Source organism: Dunckerocampus dactyliophorus, chromosome 16 (assembly GCF_027744805.1).
Source record: "Dunckerocampus dactyliophorus isolate RoL2022-P2 chromosome 16, RoL_Ddac_1.1, whole genome shotgun sequence".
In the NCBI taxonomy this organism is placed as follows: domain Eukaryota; kingdom Metazoa; phylum Chordata; class Actinopteri; order Syngnathiformes; family Syngnathidae; genus Dunckerocampus; species Dunckerocampus dactyliophorus.
In genome coordinates, this window is record NC_072834.1 from 15,221,714 (window position 1) to 15,244,931 (window position 23,218).

At 43.0% G+C, this 23,218-nt stretch overlaps 1 protein-coding gene across 1 annotated transcript; it reads right to left on the bottom strand.

Annotated features, from left to right (window-relative positions):
• Window positions 1–12,308: 12,308 nt before the first annotated feature.
• Window positions 12,309–22,465, bottom strand: LOC129169563 (hormonally up-regulated neu tumor-associated kinase homolog A-like). The gene is made up of 9 exons (XM_054756094.1): window positions 21,886–22,465; window positions 18,236–18,528; window positions 17,226–17,281; window positions 16,751–16,886; window positions 16,508–16,635; window positions 15,993–16,119; window positions 15,747–15,915; window positions 15,483–15,645; window positions 12,309–15,101 (listed from the first exon to the last, which is right to left on the bottom strand). The coding sequence occupies exons 1-9, from the start codon at window positions 22,150–22,152 to the stop codon at window positions 14,353–14,355; spliced, it is 2,088 nt and encodes a 695-aa protein (XP_054612069.1). The 5' UTR covers window positions 22,153–22,465; the 3' UTR covers window positions 12,309–14,352.
• Between the last annotated feature and the right edge of the window lie 753 nt (window positions 22,466–23,218).

The following is a 23,218-nucleotide window of genomic DNA, read 5'->3' on the forward strand; positions in this document are numbered from 1 at the left end:
AACGCTCGCTGCCTTTATTGCACCAGTTGTCGCCTCCTCCAATCAGAGGCGGCGTTAAACGCGCGCACGCACTCACGCACGTTCCCCACTCATCAGTCCATCGTGCACAAAGCATGAATATTGCAGAAGCATCGTCTCAGTCAAAGCCACCGCCCATCCTCGCCTCTCTTCGTCATCTTCTCCCGCCCATGAGGAAGCAATGTTGCCATGGAGGCAATGAAGCCTCCGAGGCGGCCGCCGGCCAATGGGGGCGCTCGCTGCCTGGCGCAGCCGGCCAATGGCGGCTGGAGCTGTTGCCACAGACACTGGCGCGTGATTGGCCGAGAGCAGCTCTTTGATGACATTTCTGTTCTTGTTTTTCTTTTTGGGGGGGGTCAGAAGAGGAGAAAAAATACATGAAGTCAATGAGTTTCACCTGTTTAACAACTTGGAAAATATCTTAAACTGTGGTTTTTTTGTAGTTCATTTTTAGATTATATATTGTATGGATATACAGTATATATATTTTATTTAAGATATTATTACATGGGTACGTTTGGGATTTTGTCAATAAATAGATGGCACAAAACATCAGTTTATTTACGTAATTATAATCATTTACTGATGAAAAATATATATAAGTGGCCTTTCCCCGTCTTCCCATACATCAGTAGGACAAAGAGCCACACCCCGCTAGTTGTGGCTTGCTGCTTTTTGACCCATGTTGATTTTCTTATGTATTTCATATTTCATCATTATTAGATATATACAGTAAATACTGCCTTAACAAATATAACCATGCTCATTTATTTAGTATTTATTTAACAATATATTGTGCTTGTAGTTGTGTAGTGGTGTACGACTGCTAAGTAAACAACAATGCAAGCTACAATAATAAACATATTGTTCATTAAATTCATATTTTTGCTCATTTGTGTCAATCAAAATGCTGTCCTATCAATCTTAAGGTGTCCCCTGTGGGATGGTCTGACGCCAGTGTTTACCACAGGTCTGCAATCTATTCATGGTGGGGGTGGTTTGCATGTAATGATGTTCTTGTTGAATTTGCCTATTTAACCGTGACACACTTGCAAAAAAAAATTACAAATTAACTTCATTCTGTCACTCCTTTTTGTGGGTTTTTCCAATGTCAGAAACAAGACAGAGCCGCCTGTGAGTGCGTTTAGATGGCGGAGGAGCCCACAGCAGCACTCGACGCTCATGGGGAAGAGTGACATGTGCTTTCATGTCAGACTCTCCCAAAGTCTTCACTAGATTTGCTTTAAAAAGAAAAAAAGAGTATCTAGAGGGGTCTGATTACTGGCTAAACATAGCGACAAAGTTGTTAAGTTGGCAACATTGATACCTCCTGCTACGTTGTCTTATTCTCTGGCACACCAAGTGTGTTATGTGTGTATGAGTGATGGTGAACAGGTAGCGTCAAATCTAAATAACAACTGACTATATGGGAAACACTGGACTTAATGTGAGTGAGTTGATCCTAAGTTGTTGTTGTCAAATTGATCCTGATTGTGTTGTACTGCCTGAAAGAAGTGTAAATTCTCTGATAAGCCAGATGTGTCCACTAATCGTCTTTGTGTGTGTGTGTGCGTGTGTGTGTGTGTTTAATGGAATACAATAGCCTGCCAGTTGTGGAAAATAAGCCAAATCCTCTCAGAGCGCTCAAAGTCTTCATTTGAAACATCTGCTTGTTTATTTCAGCCCAGTAAACAAACACTTGTACTGTATATTCTTGGCCTGGTTCAGGGCTCCACAATGTGACTAAATGGTTACATTTTGCGATTAAAATATGAGACACCGCAAGTCAATTTTTCATCTACTCACGCATGTACGACCAGATAAAAGTACGCCCGTTGACAACTGACACACTTTGTCTCTAAAATGTGGAGTCATTTGACAGTCTAAACCTGTCAATGCCAGCGTGTGTGATCGCTCACGTTTCAATCGCAGTCGATCGACTTTTTTACAATCTTTGTTTACACATTTTGCCTGGCTCACACTTTCCTCTGGCTCCCTGGCGGCAGCTAGTTACCTAGCGATAGTTATCCGCCTTGCCTCTGGCACACGGACTCCAAATGTGACTTCTTTTTTTTTTCCCACGGTGACATTTTTGTCTTTAAAACAAACAAATAACGCGGATCGTTCGGAGCTCGTTTTTGTCCCACGGGGAAGCTACAAGTGGCTGTCACGTTAATGGGGTATATGTTAACTTGCTTTTTTAAGTGTCACATAACAACCTTGCTCTCGGCTTTTGCTCTGTCCGCTCTGATTTTGAGTAGCACACCAAAGAATATTTGCTTCAACTCTCAGTATTTTTATAACTCTTCAACTCAGACATTATGCCTGTATTTAATGACAAATAACCACAAAATAGTATCAAGACAATGAGCACACTGTAGAGATGAGATGGCATGGAATGTGCTTTGTAAATGAAGTAAAATGTAAATGTTGGCAGTCACACAAATAGCTTTTGACAAAGTAGCTTTAAAAGTGCTGGAAGTTGGATACACCTGCGCTATCATAATCCTGGACACTCAATTTATACTATCCTGTTTAAGCAGGACAGATTTCTATGAGAATGATATTTAAATAGTTATTTTATTCTGTTCATTGTGTTATTTTGAACACAAAAAATATATTATCGAGCAATTAATTTCCCATGTATTAGTTTTACTCTAAAACAGACATGAAATTGCACAATTAAAGGCAAAAAAACCCCCAAAACAGGTGGGTTGGTTGGCCCTGCCAACATGGTGTCCCTTATTTATTTTTGTACTATTTGGCAACCATGCCAGTTACTTTGCTGATTTGATTTTATTATTATTAAATATTTTTTGTTGCTGACAAAACATCTGCTCCACACTTCAGTGTAACGCGTAAATGAGCTAGTTTGCCAACCTGCATTAACTCCTAAAGAGGAAGAAAGGAGGCAAACATCAAAGAAGAAGAAGGCGGGCCGATGTGTGTGAAAAGAGGGCGGTTTTGGAGTTATTAGTATTTATCAGTAATACAGTGGGAAAAAGAGGAAATGTGAATGTTTACTCTGCAAGTCGATTTTGGTAAATTTTCTGCTTGTGCTCTTAAAATTTTAAGTTAGAGGCCACTTTGCTCCCAGTATAAAAAAGTTAGTCTAGAGCCCTGTGGTTGTTTAATGAACGCACAAAAATCAATCCAAAGTAGTTGAAATACTGTAGACACATAGATGCTAATGGTTTATGTGGAACATGCATGCAAGGTTACACGTTTACACAATTTAACATGTTTTAAAAGGAGCAGTATGAAGCAAAGCGTATTTAACCCCAACCCTTCTATGTGTCTCAACCAGGGCTGTCAAAAATAGAGCGTTAACGGCGGTAACTAATTTATTTAATTGATTATGTTGAATTTTTTTTGCGTAATTAACGCATAAGCATCATGGCAAGCCATGGCTCTCTGTTGTGACGACAGACGGCGGCAAAGTGTAGCTCCCCACAGAGTCACACAGTCGCTCTTTTTAACTTTATTCTGACCTGAACACATCAACAGCAGTGCAATTCCAACACCATATATGCGTCTCCAACTCCAAACAAACAGGTCACTAGTCCATTCGTCATCGCAATGACACTTCCTCATTGTCACTAGACAGACCGCAAGATGCATTCACGGACACTGCGAACATCACAACAACGTCTTTATTATGCGTGTATGTGTGGTCTAAATAAACAGAAATGCAAAGGAAAACAAGTGGATATTCTTATCACTCACTTTGTAACTCTTAATGCGGAAGTACAGTTTGGCTGCATTTAAGTGTGCTTGGAAATCCCAGAAAATTCACTCAAAACATGTGAATTCAACTTAAACGACGTGGTGTCTTTGAACGCAACTCCTCATTGCTCATAATAACACAGTTAAAGTCTGATTCAAATATTCTGCTATGAAAGAAACCAGTGTTAGGGAAATACACTCAAAAATATAAACGCAACACTTTTGTTTTTGCTCCCATTTTTTATGAGATGAACTCAAAGATCTAAAATTTTTTCCACATACACAACATCACCATTTCTCTCAAATATTGTTCACAAATGTGTCTAAATCTGTGATAGTGAGCGCTTCTCCTTTGCTGAGAGAATCCATCCCACCTCACAGGTGTGCCATATCAAGATGCTGATTAGACACCATGATTAGTGCACAGGTGTGCCTTAGACTGCCCACAATAAAAAGCCACTCTGAAATGTGCAGTTTTGTCACACAGCACAATGCCACAGATGTCGCGAGATTTGAAGGAGCGTGCAATTGGCATGCTGACAGTAGGAATGTCAACCAGAGCTGCTGCTCGTGTATTGAATGTTCATTTCTCTACTATAAGCCGTCTCCAAAAGGCGTTTCAGAGAATTTGGCAGTACATCCAACCAGCCTCACAACCGCAGAACACGTGTCACCACACCAGGCCAGGACCTCCACATCCAGCATGTTCACCTCCAAGATCGTCTGAGACCAGCCACCCGGACAGCTGCTGAAACAATCGGTTTGCATAACCAAAGAATTTCTGCAAGCTCGTCGTCCTCATCGGGGTCTTGACCTGACTCCAGTTCATCGTCGTAACTGACTTGGGTGGGCAAATGCTCACATTCGATGGTGTCTGGCACGTTGGAGAGGTGTTCTCTTCACGGATGAATCCCGGTTTACACTGTTCAGGGCAGACAGCGTGTGTGGCCCCCCAGATGGCAGACAGCCCCCCCCCTTTTATTGTGGGCAGTTTAAGTCACACCCGTGCACTAATCATGGTGTCTAATCAGCATCTTGATATGGCACACCTGTGAGGTGGGATGGATTCTCTCAGCAAAGGAGAAGCGCTCACTATCACAGATTTAGACACATTTGTGAACAATATTTGAGAGAAATGGTGATGTTGTGTACATGGAAAAAGTTTTACATCTTTGACTTCATCTCATAAAAAATGGGAGCAAAAACAAAAGTGTTGCATTTATATTTTTGTTGATTGTAGACTTTCAGACATGTGTACCATCTCTTAACGTGATTTAAATGTTAAGCACTGCTAATACATACAAATATATGTAATCCTGCTCTGTCATTTGTCTTTCTTCCAAAAAAAATACAGTAAAAATTGGCATATTTCAGACATAGTGTGACATGGTGATTAATCACGATTCATTAATTTGAAAACTATTAATCTGATTTTTAAAATTTCATCATTTGACAGCCTTAGTCTCAACATGTACTGATAATTTCTTCACTTCCTGTGTTCAACATGTACAAGTTTACCATTTTTTAGTAGTAAAAGGAAAAACATAAAGATGTGTAATAGTAAAATGAATAGAGTTTGTAGATCATGTTTACAATAATATGAATCAATAAAAGAGTAAAAGTTGACAGAAACATTGTTTGGTAATTAGTACAGGATGTAAGATGAAACATATCCTCATTAACAAATGAAGAGTAAATAGTACAGGAGTAAAGCTAACTTATACATTGTATGATGAATAAATACAGTATATTATCGCTAAATCTGGCATAAACAGGTAAACCGTGCCCTCCAGAAGTATTGGAACAGCGAGGTCAATTTCTTTATCTTTGCTGTAGACTGAAAACATTAGGATTTGACATCAAAAAATGAACATGAGACCTGAGAGCAACATTTAGTTGTGTCCTATTACATTGCTTATTCAGTCAATAAATAGCACTGAATGTCTACGCTCAGTTTCAGACTGGGTAGCATAGGTTTTGCCTGTGTCGGATGCATTTAGAGGTGAAAACAACATAAAAACCAGAGAGCTGTCTATGGGTGAAAGCCAAGCAATTGCGAATCTGGGAGAAGATGGAAAATGAATCACAAGCATTGGTCATGAGACTAAAACAGCTGTTCGTGACATCAGCAACAACCTGCTGAGGGCAGGAGTGAGGTTATCGCTATCTACTCTACATAGAAGACTTCATGAACAAAGGTGCAATGACTACACCAGAAGATGCAAACCACTCATTAGCAAGAAGAATAGGTAGGCCAGGCTGGATTTTGACAAAAACATCTGATTGATTTTCCATCTTTGGTCAGATTCACAATTGCTTGTTTCTCACCCAAAGACAGCTTTCTGGTTTTTATGTTGTTTTCACCTCGAAATTCAGTCTACAAAGGCAAAACCTATGCTATCCAATCTGAAACAGAGCACAAACATTCAGTGCAATTTATTGATTGAATAAATAATGTAATAGGACACACCTGGCCAACAAAACACACCCGTCAATCACGTGTTCCAATACTTTGCTCACATGAACTATGGGTGGGTTCAAACAAAAGATGCTACCTTCTAAGTTGTCCAGATGTAAATAGGTGCAATTAAAAGCTGAAATGTTGCTCTCTGCTTTCACGTTCATCTTTTGATGTCAAACCCCAAAAGTTTTCAGCCCACAGCAAAAAAATAAATAAATTGACCCCATTGTTCCAATACTTCTTGTATAATAGAGAGAAATTCATAGTTCCTTGGTGAAATATATCCAATGAAAGGCATGCATGCAAAAATGCTGAAAAGTGTAATAATAAAAAATCTATACATCCTAATTAAAAAAAATGACGAAGTGTACAAATGATAAAACACACATAAAAGTTCCGTCCAACTTCAAAGGTGCAGCATATAAATGTCTGCATTTGCGTACATAAAAAAGCTACTTTGTGTTATTTCAGTGTTTTTTCATTTAGACCGCCACAAATAGATTTGGTGCTACTGGTTTGCCCTCGCTCATAAACACATCATAATGGGACTGTCTGCGTAACTCCGCTTGCTGACACACCTCACACCCACCTGGTCTGCCAGGGAATAAGAAGACAGAACAGGAGGGATCAGTGTTGCCAGCTTATATTAAGCGAGTGTTCAGACCCATCTAGATACTCTTTCAAAAAAGCGACTGACTAGTGAAAAATCTAGTGGAGAGACTTTTGGTGACTAAAAGGGAGAGGCTGTCAAAAGGGCGAGATGCGCACCGCAATTAGAGTGATTTAGAGTGATAAAGGTGTAGATCTTTGTGTTCAAGTTTAACAGGACGGCAGTTTGTCTTGTTTGTGGTGGACTTAGGTTATCGGTTTCACATTTGCATCACATACCACATAACTGTGGTGCGTTCTAGGACTGCCGAACAAAGTGAGGAAAAAAAAACACATTATCAAATGAAACATGTAAAAATGATGGGCTTTCAAACCGAGACTCTGACATGAAAGCACACGTCGCTCTTCTCAACGAGCAGCGGGTGCTGCTATGGGCCTCCGCCCCCATCTCAAAGCACTCTCTGACTGCTCTGTCTTGTTCGAAAGTTCATTTGTGGTTCTAAACATACTGTATTTGTTGTGCATTTTTGTACTTTTTGTGTCCTGCGGTAATTGTCTGTGCTTCAGCGTAGTTATGCAAATTAGATGAAGATAGCAGCCAACCACATCCACAATTAGATTGATAGCTTCTTGTATGTTAACCAGATTCAACATATTGTAACCTTTAATATTTTCTGTATTAAAGGTATTAAAAGGTAGGTTTTATTCTAATATTTGTATATTTTTAATGTCCTAATACCTAGTCCTTCATAATGGTCTGATACGGGTTATGCCATGTTTAATTCTATTTCTGGAAAAGCCAGTAAAAAACAAGATGCAGGCAGAAAATGGCCCTCTAGTCTCACTTTGGACACCCCTGTTTTACACATTGCGCCTCCCCCCGCGCCATGTCCATCCACATTCCCTCATGACTGAGGTGCACTGTGGAGGTTTTGTTGTGAGCAGGTCCAGTTGCTGGCAGACATGAGGTGAAGACAGGATTAAAGAGCAAACAGCTTGTCAGGAATAAAGTCCTGACTGACTCTTTCACCTCATGCTTCAGGTTAGGAGCAGGAGGTAACCACGCCGCTTTTTGTTGGCTTAAATTAAAGAAATTAAAGTGGGATTCAGAGGCAGAAGAAGACGGTAGCTTGGGAAATCAACCATTTAATGTTTTGGTCGGCTAAATGTTTCCCCCTTGTAGACGTGCTCCATGACATTATATTAAATATCAACTTTATGAAATATCAACACACTGAATGCTTCTGTGGCGTTATTGGCTTTATCTCACACACCTTTTTACCTGCGCATTCACTTTACAATCATCTCTCTGGCAACATTTTGCCTCCTGAGAAAATGATTTTGTTGTGTGAGTAAGGAGGAAGTCATTACAGTACATTTGCACGCTCAATTATCAGCGCTTAAATTCACTCTTGATGATTTTCTTTCATATTTACACTCACAGTTTTAAGATGGATGGAAAAGCTAAATTGTTCTAGTCCAGCTGTTTTCAAAGTGACTTTCCAGGAGGCGCAGCGGCTTGAGAAAAGTCATTTAAAAATATATTGGTGTCCAATGAGAGTCCCGGGGGCCATTTTTGGTCCACACCTCCTTTTTATTGGCCCCTGGCATATCTTAAAAATTAAATGAATTGATTATTAATATGGTGTCACGTTTTGTGTTATAAATTTGTTCTTAAAGGTCAGACAAAAAGCGAAATGTATGAAAAAAATGAAGCCATTTGTCCCCTAGGAAATAACGTAGATCCAACTCATCTGTTTCAGACGCCCAAAAATATTGACACCAAATAAAGAGAATAATTCACTTGGGTTAAACATTTTCTTTATGAAGTACATGCACCATATCTTTCTCCAGGAAAAGTTTTGATTCTTTGTTGTAAAAGACTGCTTACCTCCTGGTGAGCATAGATATATAATAATAATATGGTATTATACAGTATAGTAATACTATATGATAATATATCATATTAATGCAATATTTCCTTTTATAGGTCATCTTTTTTTTTGTTTGTAAAGTTGTGGAATTGCCGTTTGTGACATATTATTTTCTCACAGGCAATTGGTACTGTGTATAAAACGTTTGAAGAATTTATTGAAATGCTGGCTTTTGAATTGTATTAAAGAGCAACATTTCTTTTGCGCTGACTTTCTCTGAACGCACACCATTTTGGCCTGTTCCATTTGTATTTACTTTGCTGATCAAACGTCTCAGCGAGTGTTGGGAAAATTGAGTGAGATGGAGACAAAGCGACTACATGACTGACAAGGGGTCACACTCCGTTCAAGCCGTTCTATGGAACGCCTGTTCTATGAAGGGTGTAGGTGGTTGCAGAGAGTGAACCCGCTTCCTGTCCTGTTTGGAGTCGACATACGAGGAAAACAGACACATTCACATGGTAATATGCAGGGTGGGCCAATAAGATGTTACCACTTTTTAATCATACGCAAGTTTTTGAAATGAGAGCTTATTCAAAAATTGTATTTACAGATTTGTAACAGAAATATTAAAATTAACATTTTATACCAAAGGTTTCCCACTTTTCTACACAGTTCAATAATTGATGACATGTTCAATCCACGCTCCTCTTTGTGGGTTACAGCTGCAACACGCACATTGAAGTTTGTGATGACATTGCCGCACATCTCAAGAGGGATTCTCCGAATTTCCTGACGGATGTTGGTCTTCAGGGCCTCAGTGGTCTGTGGGTTGTTGCAGTACACTCTCTCCATCAGGTATCCCCACAGGAAGTAGTCTGCGGGAGAAAGATCAGCAGAGTGGGCAGGCCATGGGTTATCTGTGCGCCGTGAGATCAGCCCATCTCCAGGAAAGTACCCGTTGAGGAAATCCAGTAAAACATTTGAGCAATGTGGAGGTGCATCATCCTGCTGGTAAATGATGGTATTTATGTTGACTCTTACAATTTAAACATTTTAAGCATTAAAAAAGTGGTAACATTTTCTTGGCCCACCCTATACATAGGCCGGGAAAATGATCCAGTTTCATTTCAAATGTATTTATTCATTATCTGAATGGGAAATCTCATCACATTTTCATCTCGCAAAATTTGGTGACACCCCTACATGTGTGTGTATTTTTATTGTAAGAATAATGATGTCACACTTACATTAAAGACATTCCAGGGCTTGTAGTTTGTTTCTGCTTCTGCTGTTTCTGTAATGTTTCTGCAACATTATATTATTGGAGTCGTGCTGACAAACAAAAGTTGGCAGGCGCTCTGATACAACTCAGTGCACTCACTGAGTGCACACAGACGGTAGGCAGTCCATGCGCAGAGACATTCACGGAAGCCTCATCATAGGTTTCTGCCTTGTATTTGATCGGGAAATGTGAAATTTCTAGGATTTTTACTGAAAAAAAATTCTACAAATGATTGGAATTTTACACAAAATACATTTATAATATTATTTTATATATATTTAAATATTATTAGTCGGCTGGGATAGGCTCCAGCATGCCCCTGCAACCCTAAAGAGGAGAAGCGGTATAGAAAATGGATGGATGGATGGATTATTAGGCCGCACGGTGGTCTAGTGGTTAGCATGTTGGCCACACAGTAACAGCCCTGGGTTCGATTCTCCGTTGGGCATTTCTGTGTGGAATTTGCATGTTCTCCCCGTGTGTGCGTGGGTTTTCTCCGGGTACTCCGGTTTCCTCCCACATTCCAAAAACATGCATGTTAGGTTAATTGGAGACTCTAAATTGTCCATAGGTATGAATGTGAGTGTGAATGGTTGTTTGTCTATATGTGCCCTGCGATTGGCTGGCACAGGGAGTACCCCGCCTGTCGCCCGAAGTCAGCTGGGATAGGCTCCAGCATACCCCCGCAACCCTAATGAGGAGAAGCAACATAGAAAATGGATGTATATATATTATTATTATTTTATTTTATTATTTGTTTTTCTTTATTTTTCATCATGACAGGTGAGGCTGTGGCTCATGTGCCGCAACTGACCGCATGTCACTGCTGATCGTGCGGTCCATTTTGCCGTACTTCAGAAATGTGTGAATGCATTTGTACATACCTGCCAACATTTGCTTTTTAAAATAAGGGAAATGTTCCAGGAAAATTAGGGAAATTTCGATGTTCCACGAGAATTTCCGCCACCAATAAGTTAAAGGCCTGACTGCCTAGTGCAGTGCATTATTTTACTAATGTGTTTGTTTTATTTTGAAGACCCGACTTTACCGGCTACAGGATGATGTTGCCGGAGCGGCAGCATCCAAGAAGATTTTTTTGGTTGATTTTTTTGGCAAAGGTCTTTGCATCATAAAATAAGGGAAATGTACTCACTTGTACACTGAAAATGCTAAGTGTACTTGGGCAAGTGGGTAAATTGAAACACAGCCAGAGTCTGGGGTGAGAAAACTCCCCAAAATAAGCTCCGGAAAATCAGTTTTCATTATTCTCTCTGAGGGGGGGCTGACTTTGAAAAGCACCGTTTTTGTCTCTTTGTCACGTCTATACAATGCTATACAACTTCAACTGTCTACCGATCTTATTTGCAGGGACTTTGAGGGATTATTGTCCCATCTCCCACCAAGAACACTGTAGATTTTGCAAGGCCAAGATGTGGTTGGCGGCTTGTTTGTCTTCCCACGGAGGTTTGGACTAATAGTCGGCCTGATAAACAAAAGGCTATAATGCATCGGGAGCCTCTTCTGCTTTATCCGCTTAGAGCCGCGCCGACTGTTTGTGTCATCCAGTGCATGTGTTTGTCTCAGGACTAGCATGAACCCCCCCCAAACCCTGCCCTAAACACTACACCCACCCCCATTTGTCTCGTCAGGCCAGTGTGACCCAAAGAGGTTTATGGCGGCGACAGGGGAGCCACAGCTGACTAGATTAATGTCTACAGTTTGTGTGGGTGGGGTTTGTGGGGGGGTGTCCCTAACATTGTCCAGAGGGTCCTTCAGCTGTTGCAAGGGTACGCTGTTTTTGTTTTTTGTATTTTGCTTTCTCACCCTCCACCACAGGTGTCCCGTAAGTGTGAAAGTTAGCTTTAGCCAATTTAGCACTTTAGCAACAAAGTTTGGTAACTCATTATGGACCCACCCCTTTTCAGTAGATCAAGATCTCGTGTAACAAGATCTCGCGAGATTAAAACGTGTTCAGAAAAAAAATGTCTCTTGACGCGTTTGTTCCATAGGACAACTGCATGAACGGAGTGATCCATTTTGTCAGTCATCCAGTCTCTTTGTCTTGGTGGGTGGAGGCGGGGCCGCTAGCATACACACAGAGTGCAGAAGAGTGTAACGTAGTAGAAATTTCGATTGCAATATATTGTCTTATATTTTTTTCATTGTACTTTTGTTAAAAGTAACGTTAAAATCTAATCTCATCTCGTTCTCGGAGACCCAATCTTGGGTATCATCTCGTGACACCCCTCCTACTTTTCAGCTATAAAATGTTTCATTTCTTTTCAGTCAGATGTCAAGGTGTGGAAATAAGAGACAAAGGCATTAATGAGTTCAATATAAATATTTAAAATAACTTTTTACAGCATAGAAATCTCTTGACAAACAAACAAAACCATCCATTACAAAATCTTACAAAAGAACTCCCCTCCAGTAGCAATCTCTGTATGAACCCGCACCAAAAAAAAGGTACAAAGACGTAATAATTCATGTAATTTCTTCATGAAATCATTTCAAATGCTGACAGTAACAACATTGCATGCAACTTTTAAACTGGAATTTTTGTAACAGTGCGACGCCCGGCGTGGCTAAAGAAGCCCAAAACACTTGAACAAAACATAAGATGGCTTCGTAGAGACGAATGACGGGAACATAGAAGTCTTACTGCTATTTACATTTTCTTTTTACATCTCTCAGCGAAATCTTGGCAAACACTCGTTAGTTGGAGTAACACTTAAGACTATTGCACAAACTACAGCATTAAGACAAAAGGAAGTGGATTGCGGTTCTGTTTTCTTTTTTTTTCCAACATTGTCTCACCATTTTCTCGAGGTCGGTCCAGTTTTGTAAGGCTCAATTATTTTTGTTATACAGTCTACACTTGGTTTTTGTCGAACATTTTCGCAAACATTTTGCCTCTGTTTTTGTACAGTATTGCACATATCAAACTAGTCTGTTTGGCCTGTACTCTATCGCTCCGCGAAATGGAGTGCCCAAACAAAGCACCCTATGCGTCGCATGCATTTTTTATCGAGTACAGCTGCTAATTAACCTGCCATGGGGCCAAAGGAAGTTGCTTTTTACTGTGATAACGAAGGTGAGAAACAATATTGAATTCGATCTCATCAGGAAGTCCACATCCACAATACGTTCCGTTTCATTCCACATTTGTAATTATTTCACAGTTTTCTGCATGTACAACCAGTATTATTCTCTTTTTTGCTCATATTTTTTTGTCTGTAATGGAATAATTGGATTTACATTATTTCATATGGGAAAAATTGCTCTGGTTTTTGTGTGTTTGGTTTTCCTCTCACCTTTCGGAACGAATTAATGATGAAAAACGAGGATACACTGTATTTTTCATGTTTTTGTTTTTCTTTAAAAGTGACTAGAAACATGCGAGACAGATTTCCACAAGAACATTGGTATGTTTTTTATATTTTTGTGTTTTGGCCTTTCATTCACATGCATTTGCATTTTTCAGCATTTGTTCGTAGAACTCAATGCTAACCTCATACTTGACTTGTTTTGTGGATTTTATAATCAACCTTGATACACAAAAGAGTCTTCTTTTCCACATTGACGATTGCCATTGTGTCTTTTCCCGAAATGGCTTTCTTCTGGCTTTTGATTGGCAAACATGCCCTTAAGAGTTAGGGATTAGGGTTGGCATGCACTTGACAGTTTGCGAATGTGTTTACAGAAATGTTTTTTTGAAATGTTCATCCTGAAAAAGTACTGGTGTACTAATGGACATTCCCAGTGTGGAGCAGAAGCGGAAGCACTCTGGTATAAAAAAGTCCGTAATTACTGTATCAAGTTTGCTACGACAACGAAAAGACTTGGCACCTACTTCATCTTCAAAACGCTCGGGCGTCGTTACAGTCGAGCGTGAGGTAAAAGGTGATAAACACTCTGATTCCGAGACATTTTGGTTTTCCCAGGCTAGTGCAGCGAGCTCGGCCTTCCAGTCAGCGCTGAGGAATACGACGGTGCCGGCTGAGCTGGAGGTCCGTTCAAAGAGTTTTTAAAAATTATTTCACAGACGACACAAAACGCATAGACGAGTATTCAGGGTTCGGGGAAGAGCTGGGTCGTTTAGCTGGTGTGAATCAGTCTGCGGCTCAGTAAGTAACCACTTAATTATTACATAACTCAGTGTATAATACAGTGTGTGTGTGCGTGTGTACATGGTGTCCTCTGTCCACTCTATCTAGGACATTTGAGTCATTGCTTCGGGATGCGTTCCAAATCTCACTATCCTGACGTCACCTCGAGAACCATTTTCAAATCAAAGTGGCTCACTGGCAATAAAAAGAGACAGTTCACAGTTTTTAAAGACCTTACGTCCAAATGAGATGTTAAAAGGGCGTGGCTTGTTAGCAGAGGGTCTTGAGTGCACCTGAAGCGCAAAGGAGCGTCTGCATGGGGTAAGGAGGCGGGGACACCACCTCCTCCACGACCTGTTCTGGTCGGAAGGTGAATGGCTGCAGCTGGACCTTCTTCTTCAGCATCTGTCCAATCCCCATGGAGGGGAACTTGCTGCGGTGCGTGGGGCTGTCGGGGTCGCTGCTGCTGCTGTTGGACGGGGGACTGAACGCAGACGAGGGGTTGAGGGCGCTGAAGGCGGACTTGGGCGGGCTGAAGGCCGAACTGCCCGCCGGGCTTCCGATGGTGCTGGGAGGGCTGCCGCTGGTGTCGGAGGAGCCGCACCAGTCGGTGGAAATACTCTTCTTTGGCTGCGGGTTGACGATGAGTACGGGAGGACTGGGGATTGTGGCCTTCTTCAAGTAGGAGGAGTCCGGCTGGAAGGCGGAGACATGGCGAGGTGGCGACAGAGTCCCGTTGGTCAGCTTGTACCACGGCGACACCGGCGTGTCCTCTATTTGCTCGGCTTTGGAAAGGGAGCCGAAGGAGTGCATGCCGATGGGCGACGGCGCTGGCGGAGCGGGGATGTTGTGCTCCGGACTGGTGTTGACCGGCGGGAGCGTGGCTAGGCGCCTCCGCTGCTGCGGCGTGTTGGAGAAGAGGGGCTGGATCTCCAGGTATTCCATAGAGGAGGAGGCCACGGTGCCGGGCGGAGCCAGGGGTGAGTTACGATGGCCACCAGTTATAGCACGTAACAGACCTGAGGAGGGGGATAATTATATACTATAAAGTTGCTTCTCAAAGAAACTGGCAACTGGACATACGTGGTTTTCATCAGTTAGTAATGAAGGTCACAAGCTACACATCTATACTGTGTCAGTCGCTAACACTGAACTAAGGAGTTGTGTTTTGTGTGTTACAGCTGACAGGTGTCCGAGGTGCTTCCTCTCAGGTTGATGCACGGAAGGGGAAGGTGGTTGGATGGATGTACAGACAAACAATGGAGGGATGGACGGACGACTGGGTAATTAATAAGAACATGCATGCTCAGTCAACCTACCCTGTATGAGAGAGGGGACACGTCAATGAGGCACAACACAGACCACAACACCAAGACATGTACTGGAAGGTGAGCCTTTACCTGTGCGGTGCTTCTTCTCCTTGGTGGGTCCCTTGCTCACCGCCAGGTAGACGGGCGTCTGTTTCGGCGGGATGGTGAGCTTGTCCACGTGCTTCCTCCACTGCGTCTGGAAATATTCGTTTTTCTGCTTGTCTCCTTTCTTCTTCTCCTGGAACTGCATCTCCTAAACGGAAGCAGGACCATCAGACAAACCGGTTCCTAATGAGCGAATTATACTCGTGAAAGGAAGCGATCAAGGTGCGCCTATTATATCATGTCACTTACCCTGTACTCTTTGGACAGCCTCTTCATTTTTTTGTTGAGGAGGAAGTAGACAGCCAGAGTGTGGCAGGCGCGGTTGGTGAGCACGGCGCTCAGCACCTCACTGTGCTTGTACGCCATCTTCTCCGTCATGTGCAGCAACACTGTGTGGTTGATTTCCTCAATGTGGATCCTTAAAAAGCAAAAATGTGTACGTTAGAAAGGTGGCGCTACCCGAAAGTGCTCAACCCATCCAAATCTTTTGTCTACCTGTTGAGGTACGGTGCCCCTGTGTTCTTGTTGGCGAGCTGCAGCCAGGAGTCCGCCATCACCTGGTGGATGTTGGGCCGCTTGTTGGGGTCCGGCTCTAAGAGCTTCTTCAGAAGGCAGATGGCGGCTAGAAAACACAAAAGAGAACGTTTTGCTGCCGTCCGGGATGTCTTATTGCACTTGTCCTTCGATATTACATAAGACATCCACCATGACGTGCCTGAGTCATCAGCTTTATTAAATGATGCTCACGCAAGTAGGCTAAGCCCCGTATTATTACATTAGGTGGCAGTGAGGTATACCTACTGCAAAACTTTCCACATTGCATCATACCCAGTGAGGTGGCTTTGCTGTTATGCACCTGCGTCTTCCATTAGTCACTCGACATTATCTTTTAAATGTAGTAAGCGCCTACCCAGGAGGAATCTGAACAACATTCCTCAGAACCACAGCAGGAACAGCAAACAAGGCTGCACAACTGCTAGCATTCTTTGACGGTAGCAAGTTTGACCTACCTGTGGAGAGCGATGGAGGTAGAGGGTTCATCTCTTTGTCCACCATCTTCTGATGCAGGGCCCGCAGACTGAAGGGCTCCACGGTGAAGGGAAGCGTCCCCGTCAACATGGCATACATGTTCACCCCACTGGAAGAACAACACATACACACACGCCTTATTATTCAGCACTGTAATGGATTCTTCGACTTTAGAGGTTGCATTGTATTGGTTTAATGAGCTAAGAACTTGAGAGAGGACTCACATGGACCAAACGTCCACTTTGGGTCCATATTTCTTCCTGGAGAGCAGTTCAGGAGCGGCGTAGGCGGGACTTCCACACTGGGTACTGAATGGATCAGAGTATCCCAGGATGCCGGCGCAGTTGCTCAGTCCAAAGTCTGAGGGAAAGGAAAGAAAGGAAATGTTATTTCTGGGTTTATTACCGTGGTTTGTGGGCACGCCATTAGATAAATTGCCTCATCCCACACTCTAGCCAGAGCAGATTAGCACTTTGGTGGGATCTTGCGAGGGGTTTAAAAGCACATTAAATTGCTCTTAACCCCCCCGGCACCACATGGGGCGGCTGCTAGACGCCAACAGCTGAGAACATCTTGGCATCCGACCAATACGCCTTCAGTAATTGTTCTTTGCTGTCACAATCTTCTGCCTTATGAATGAATGCATGAGTGTGCAAGTGAGGGGCAGCAGCAAGGACAGGCACAGGGGAACATGGTTACCTATGAGCTTTATGTTGTCCTGCTCATCCAACAGGAGGTTTTCTATCTTCAGATCTCTGCAGCACAAAAGGGAAAAGATGTATTTACTTGAAATAGTAGATCGCAGCCTACACATACCCAATACACCCCATCCCCATGCTGCCCAAATGAAGGCCCTCCCAGTGTGCATCACACTGACTTGTCTTCAACTTCTACAGTACTGTGTTCACTCATGAGCCTTCATCTATATCAGGGGTCGGGAACCTTTTTGGCTAAGAGCCATAAAAGCCACATATTTTAAAATGTATTTCCATGCGAGCCATGTAATATTTTTAAATATTGACTACAACTAAATGCGTGTATTTTTAAGCAAGACCAACAATTTTAGAATTCTTTTTAATAGTGTTGTTAAACCAATAATACATAAAATACTTCTTACCATGAATGCGGCTTCTGGTGCTGCATGGCTTTGCACCGTACTCCTTATCTTTCTTTTGTTTTGCCATCTTCTTCGTCAAAAGGCTCTGCAGAATTAGCTAGCTGACTATTTGACCAAAGGAGGGAAGTTTACTTCTTGACCTCTCAAGGCGAAAGCATGAATCAGTAATAATCAAGTTTTGGTGTCTGTCCGGAAAAGGACAGCTGGCTCTGGCCACCTGCATTGTGGTAGAATATTGATGAATGGATTAAAATGCATGAGAATGTTTTATATTTGGAATGTTATTTTTAACACTGTGATTTCTGTAATGTTTTACTTTAAAATGTCTTTAAAATAAATACATTTTATCGCGATAAGAAATGTCTGAGAGCCAGATACAGTCACCAAAGAGCCACATCTGACTCCCGAGCCAAAGGTTCCCTACCCCTGATCTATATGGACCACAAATGTATCTGGACACACGTCTTACTCGGTCAGTGGGTAAGGGTTAAAGCCCTTTGTTCACTTTGAATCTTAATTCTTCATCTTAACAAGACATTTTGGACAACTACCCAACTCTGTGGGCGGCAGTGCTGCTGCTGATGTCATGTACCTGTGGACCACGCCCGCCCTGTGCAGGTGCTCCACGGCCAGCACCAGCTGCCGGATGTACTTCTGTGTCTCGCGCTCGTCCAGCCGTTTCTTGTCGTAGATGCGGTTCATGAGGTTGCCGCCGGGGCACAGCTCCATCACCAGGTAGTAGCTGTTCTCCGTCTCCAGGATGTCCAGAAGCTGTGTGATGTTGGGGTGGCGGATCATCTGCTGGATGTGGCCCTCGCGCCGCAGGTTCTTGGTGACGTACGAGTCCTTCTTGGCCTTGCGCTTGTCGATCACCTTCACCGCCACCTGGTAGCGAGAAGGACAGAGGATGAAGGAGTGAATGGCTGAAGCAAAGTATTGGACTAAGGTGAAATCCTGGATGAATAAAGCGATGCTCTTTGGAATCATCCAATCAGATTGCTCTGATGTCATCCCCATGCTTCTCATAGCCACTAAAGGGCATACTTGAAAGGGTACAGTATCTAGGTATTTGTTTTTGGAAATTCAAGTCATTTCCTCACATTCTCTCACAAGTTCTTTGGGAATACCAGTTGCTAGTCATGAATAAGCATGAGGTCACTGCTGAATCCTGGGAAAAGATTCTACATTGCCAGGCTAACAGGTGACGAACACTACAATTTGACACCAAACCCCTTCTTACAGCTGCTCCCAATGTGTGGCACAACGCGGGAGCGACACAGGCTTGGCCCCCTGAGGGTGCCTGGACGGGGGGCAGGGGAGGTGATCAGTGTGTGCATTCAGCACGCGCGTGTTGTTGAACTGTCATAAAGCGGGAGAAAAGCAAACGTTATCCAATCTGTGGAGGAGGCGCCAGGGGAGCCAAATGGAAGCCATTTGCCTCCAGCTGACAACTGGCACTGAGGAGAGGGCCTGAGGGGTTCAGACCCAGAGGAGAACAGGTTCCCAAGCTGGAGAGCTCCACTAAACACTTCTGTGGTCTGACTTGTCAACAAACCTGAAGCGCCTCCTTGGAAAAGACAACACAAAAAACGTCTTTGCGGAACTCATTACATTCTACAACTGTTCTCTCCTTGCGTGCTGTCTAGACACGGGTTCAAGAACGCCGTTGCCGGCCATCCGTCCGACAACAAATCATCTCAAGGAGACACAAAATTAATCACCGTGTTGTTAATGAAGTCGGGGAGCGGATGTTCTGTCCTTCGACTTGTCTTTTTGTCCTTTCCTCACCTCCAAATACCCTTTTTTTACTGCATGATTGTGTATGCTACCACATTTAGCATTAGTACTACTGGTAATAATAGCCCCACTGATCGTAAACTAAGACGGTAATATGACTATATATGCCACTATCACTATGCATTGTTGTACCCCCATCCATCTATCCTTTTCCGTTGAGGCAGCTGTCTGCCCCACACTGCTTCTTTGTTGTGTTCAAGATTTTCTTTGAGAATGCATTTACAGTATAGCAGAAAAATGAAAGGATGGTGGTCGGGGAGGGCAATTTCATACATTTTTTACATTAACAATTCTAAAAGCAAACCAGTGTATGTCAATATATGCTAAGCTATCTGAACAAAACACCCTCATCTTAGCTTTGTGTTACACAGTAACTGACAAAACAAATTAGTGTCATATCTAAATTAGACTTCTCATTAATAATTCATTTTATTTTTACTATATGCCCAGGACCAATAAAAAAAATGAGCTGCGGGATGAAAATGGCCCCCGGACCGCACTTTGGACACCCCTGCTGTAAAGGGAGCGTGCTCTTTTATGAGACATGCCTATAAATAATGTTTGTTAAACATAAACTTAATTTAATTGATTGCATCACAGCACTAAATGCACCTTGTTTACATCAGAGCGGGCATGGTGGGAGATGGGTCACTGTATTTACAGTAGGCTATATGAGCCGAAAGGGTGGGGGGAGGGGCATAAGTGGAGGGAGGGGGTGATCGCTCAGCCGGGGGGCGTTCAGTTGTTTATCAGGCTCCCCTCAGACAGAAAAAAGGGGGGCGGTGGCAAGACATGGGAGGAAAGTGGGTTACAGACATCAAAAACATGTGACCCCCACCCCCTGCCCACACCCACGCCCCAAGACCCCATGACCACCTCTCACCTCAGCTCATTTTTGCCCCCCGCCCCCGCACACACACACACACACACACACACACACACACACACACGGCACCACCACAGACTTTCTAGGGATGTGAAAAAGAAATTTTCTTCTTGGATAAACTCTCTGACCCTAACTCCACCCCCCCACCCTCCACCCGTAAGGCAGTGAGTGCATGTGTGATTGCATGTGTTTGCATCATCCTCAACAAAGAGGGGAGGGGGGGGGGCACATAAGGTGAGCATACACTGTGAATGAACCACTGTATGCTGTATAGGCAATAAAACATAGTACATGTACATTGTCATATATACTGTATGCTGTATAGTCAATATAACAGTACAAGTAGAGACAATGTCATACGTCTAATAGGCAGTATAATATATAATGATGTAGCCAACAGGTAGTCATGTGGCCGCCATTGTGCTCATGTGTTCACAGGAGAACAAAGGCACCTCAAGAGTGTCCAACGGTGGCCTTCAGCAGAGCCCTGCGCTGGCAGAATCCTGATGAAGTCCATTTATCAGAGCCCGTCATTGCATATGCAAGCAGCAGCGCCGCTCCCCAATAGGCCCGTCAACAATGTCACCCCTCCCACCCTCGCTGGCTGTGCCCACTTCGGCGGTGAGATCACCACAAGCAAGCAGCGTGCAGCGGACAAAGACGAGGTGGTGTATCGCAAGGCTGCTCATGCACACATGCACGCACACACAAAGGATGTCAATATTGTCACTCCGGAGGCTCACCAGCATGAGGTCATTAGCAAAGATGGCAAACAAAGATGCTGACTTTCTCTCAGGGAACACTTGGCAAACGTATTTACACTCTTTACACTGTAGATCATATTCTGTATGTTAGTCAAACATGACATAAGACAACCTCATCATCACACCCAATAAAACAATCCTGCCTTCAAGGTTTATTCTATTCTAAACATAACATGCATGGGGGTATAGATAACCATAATGTATCTCACTGGGCACCCTCCAAAATGTTTATAATGTTCTCTAAAAGTTCCATTTGGATTCATTAAAGGTTCTTTCGTCTTCAGGCTGTGCACACAAGAGAGTACACCACAAAAAAACACCTTTGCAAAGATAATTGATTAGCAGCTGCAGTATGTAACAGCGTGTTTGTAGTTTGCATCATACTGAAATTTGTTTCTGACATCTTGTTTGGCTAAATAATGCAAGCTATGTGTGATGCAGTGCACTTTCTTTTTACACCTGGATAATAAACACTGTCTTTGTTGCTTCATCTGACATACACCTCAGTAATAAACACTCTCTTTGTTGCTTCACCTGACAAAGACTCCAACAAAAAGGGTGCTAACTTTGTCTACAGAGGGAGATGATCATTTAAAATATGATTTAAAGCTATAAAATGGTAACACAAAAGAGGTAAACAAGTGACAGCTGAAGCTCTCCTCTTCCATTAACTTTAAAAGCCATCACGCCCTTGGCTGCTTGCCACAAATGATTCAACTAACCAAAGCCATTAACAGTTTAAGGAAGTTAATCAAAAACAGCAGTGACAGGCGATGCACGTGAGTTGTTGCTGACCTTTTCCCCGGTGAGAGCGTGGAGACCCTCCCTGACTTTGGCGAAGGAGCCCTCTCCCAGCTTCCTGCCAATCAGGTAGTTGCCTACCCGCTTGGTGTGGTAAAAGTTTTTCAGGATGTCGGCGGCTGGGCTGCACAGCGAGGCCGGGAGGATGCCCTCGGCCCCGCTGCTGCCCTCATGGGTGCTGCTGCCGCTGCTGCTGCTGCTCCCCTCCAGCCAGCGACTGCTGGTCCCCTCCAACGGCACGTCGCAGTCGGCTACCGGCATGGCTGCGTCCTCGCCGGCGTCTCTTGTGCGCACCTTCGCGGGCTGGGTGTCCCCTACTGAAGACGGTCCAGGTACCGAGTGAGTGAGTATCGCTGCTAATTGAACAAATGAAGGCAGTCTGGGGTCGGGGTGGGGTAGGTGGGGGCGTGCGCCACCTGTTCCTCCAAAGGCATCCACTCAGCACTTTTGCAAGATTAGAATAAAGTGACACCCCACTTAGAAACTATGACGTCATGTGTCTAATTGGGAGGGATTCAAAATTTTAAAAAGTGAACTTTATCAGAGAGCGTCTCCTTTGTGCGTTTCGTCTTCAAGTGTGTTTATCAATTTGAAGGAGCTACTTTCCCGGTTCAGAGGTGGGCGTTTCATGGAGGGAAGGGGGTAATGTTGTAGCCAATCAGCGTCGGTGGGCGGTGCTTGGGTGCTGAAAATGAGGAAGAAAAACACCCTCATAAAAAGCACATGAACAAAGAACACGCCTGACCTGTGAAACGCTTGTCTTTTTTAATACGAATTTGATGTCATGTGTATCAAATACCCAATATTGACCACAAATGGGAGGCTGATCAAATTCAACCAGCTATAGAATGCTTTTATAGTAAAATGCATAATTCAAAGTAAATATTTTGCAACTACTTTGCATGGGCGTGAAAGCATGAGCACAATGACGCAGATTGCCTGATATGGAACAGGAGGGACAGCAGTTTATTTTCACTTAAAAGGGCACAATGCACTTATGAAAGACAATAGCTTCTTAATTTACAAGAACACTAAAACGTGATACAAATATATTTAATTTAGACACAGTACTGCAGTAAAGAACAGAGTGCAGTAAAAAAAGAGTAACAAAAACTAAGCACTCCGTATGTCAGCTTGGAACAATGAAGCAAAAACAAGAAAAAAATGACAAAATGTACCCATCGATGCAGCCATTATGTCGCATTTTGAGAGCTATTCATCTGTTTTATTTTGTCACTTCAAATATTGAAATATATTTGCATATTTATCCTCTCCTTTTATCGGTTCCTAGAAGGAGTGCACCTGTACACACAGCCAATTGCACTGT

Coding starts and splice junctions, on each gene's coding strand:
- LOC129169563 (XM_054756094.1), bottom strand. CDS start 22,152: ATGCCGGTAGCCGACTGCGACGTGCCGTTGGAGGGGACCAGCAGTCGC. Junction 18,529..21,885: donor ACGCTCTCACCGGGGAAAAG/GTCAGCAACAAC, acceptor TCTCGCTACCAG/GTGGCGGTGAAGGTGATCGA. Junction 16,636..16,750: donor AAAGTGGACGTTTGGTCCAT/GTGAGTCCTCTC, acceptor TTGTTCTTCCAG/TGGGGTGAACATGTATGCCA.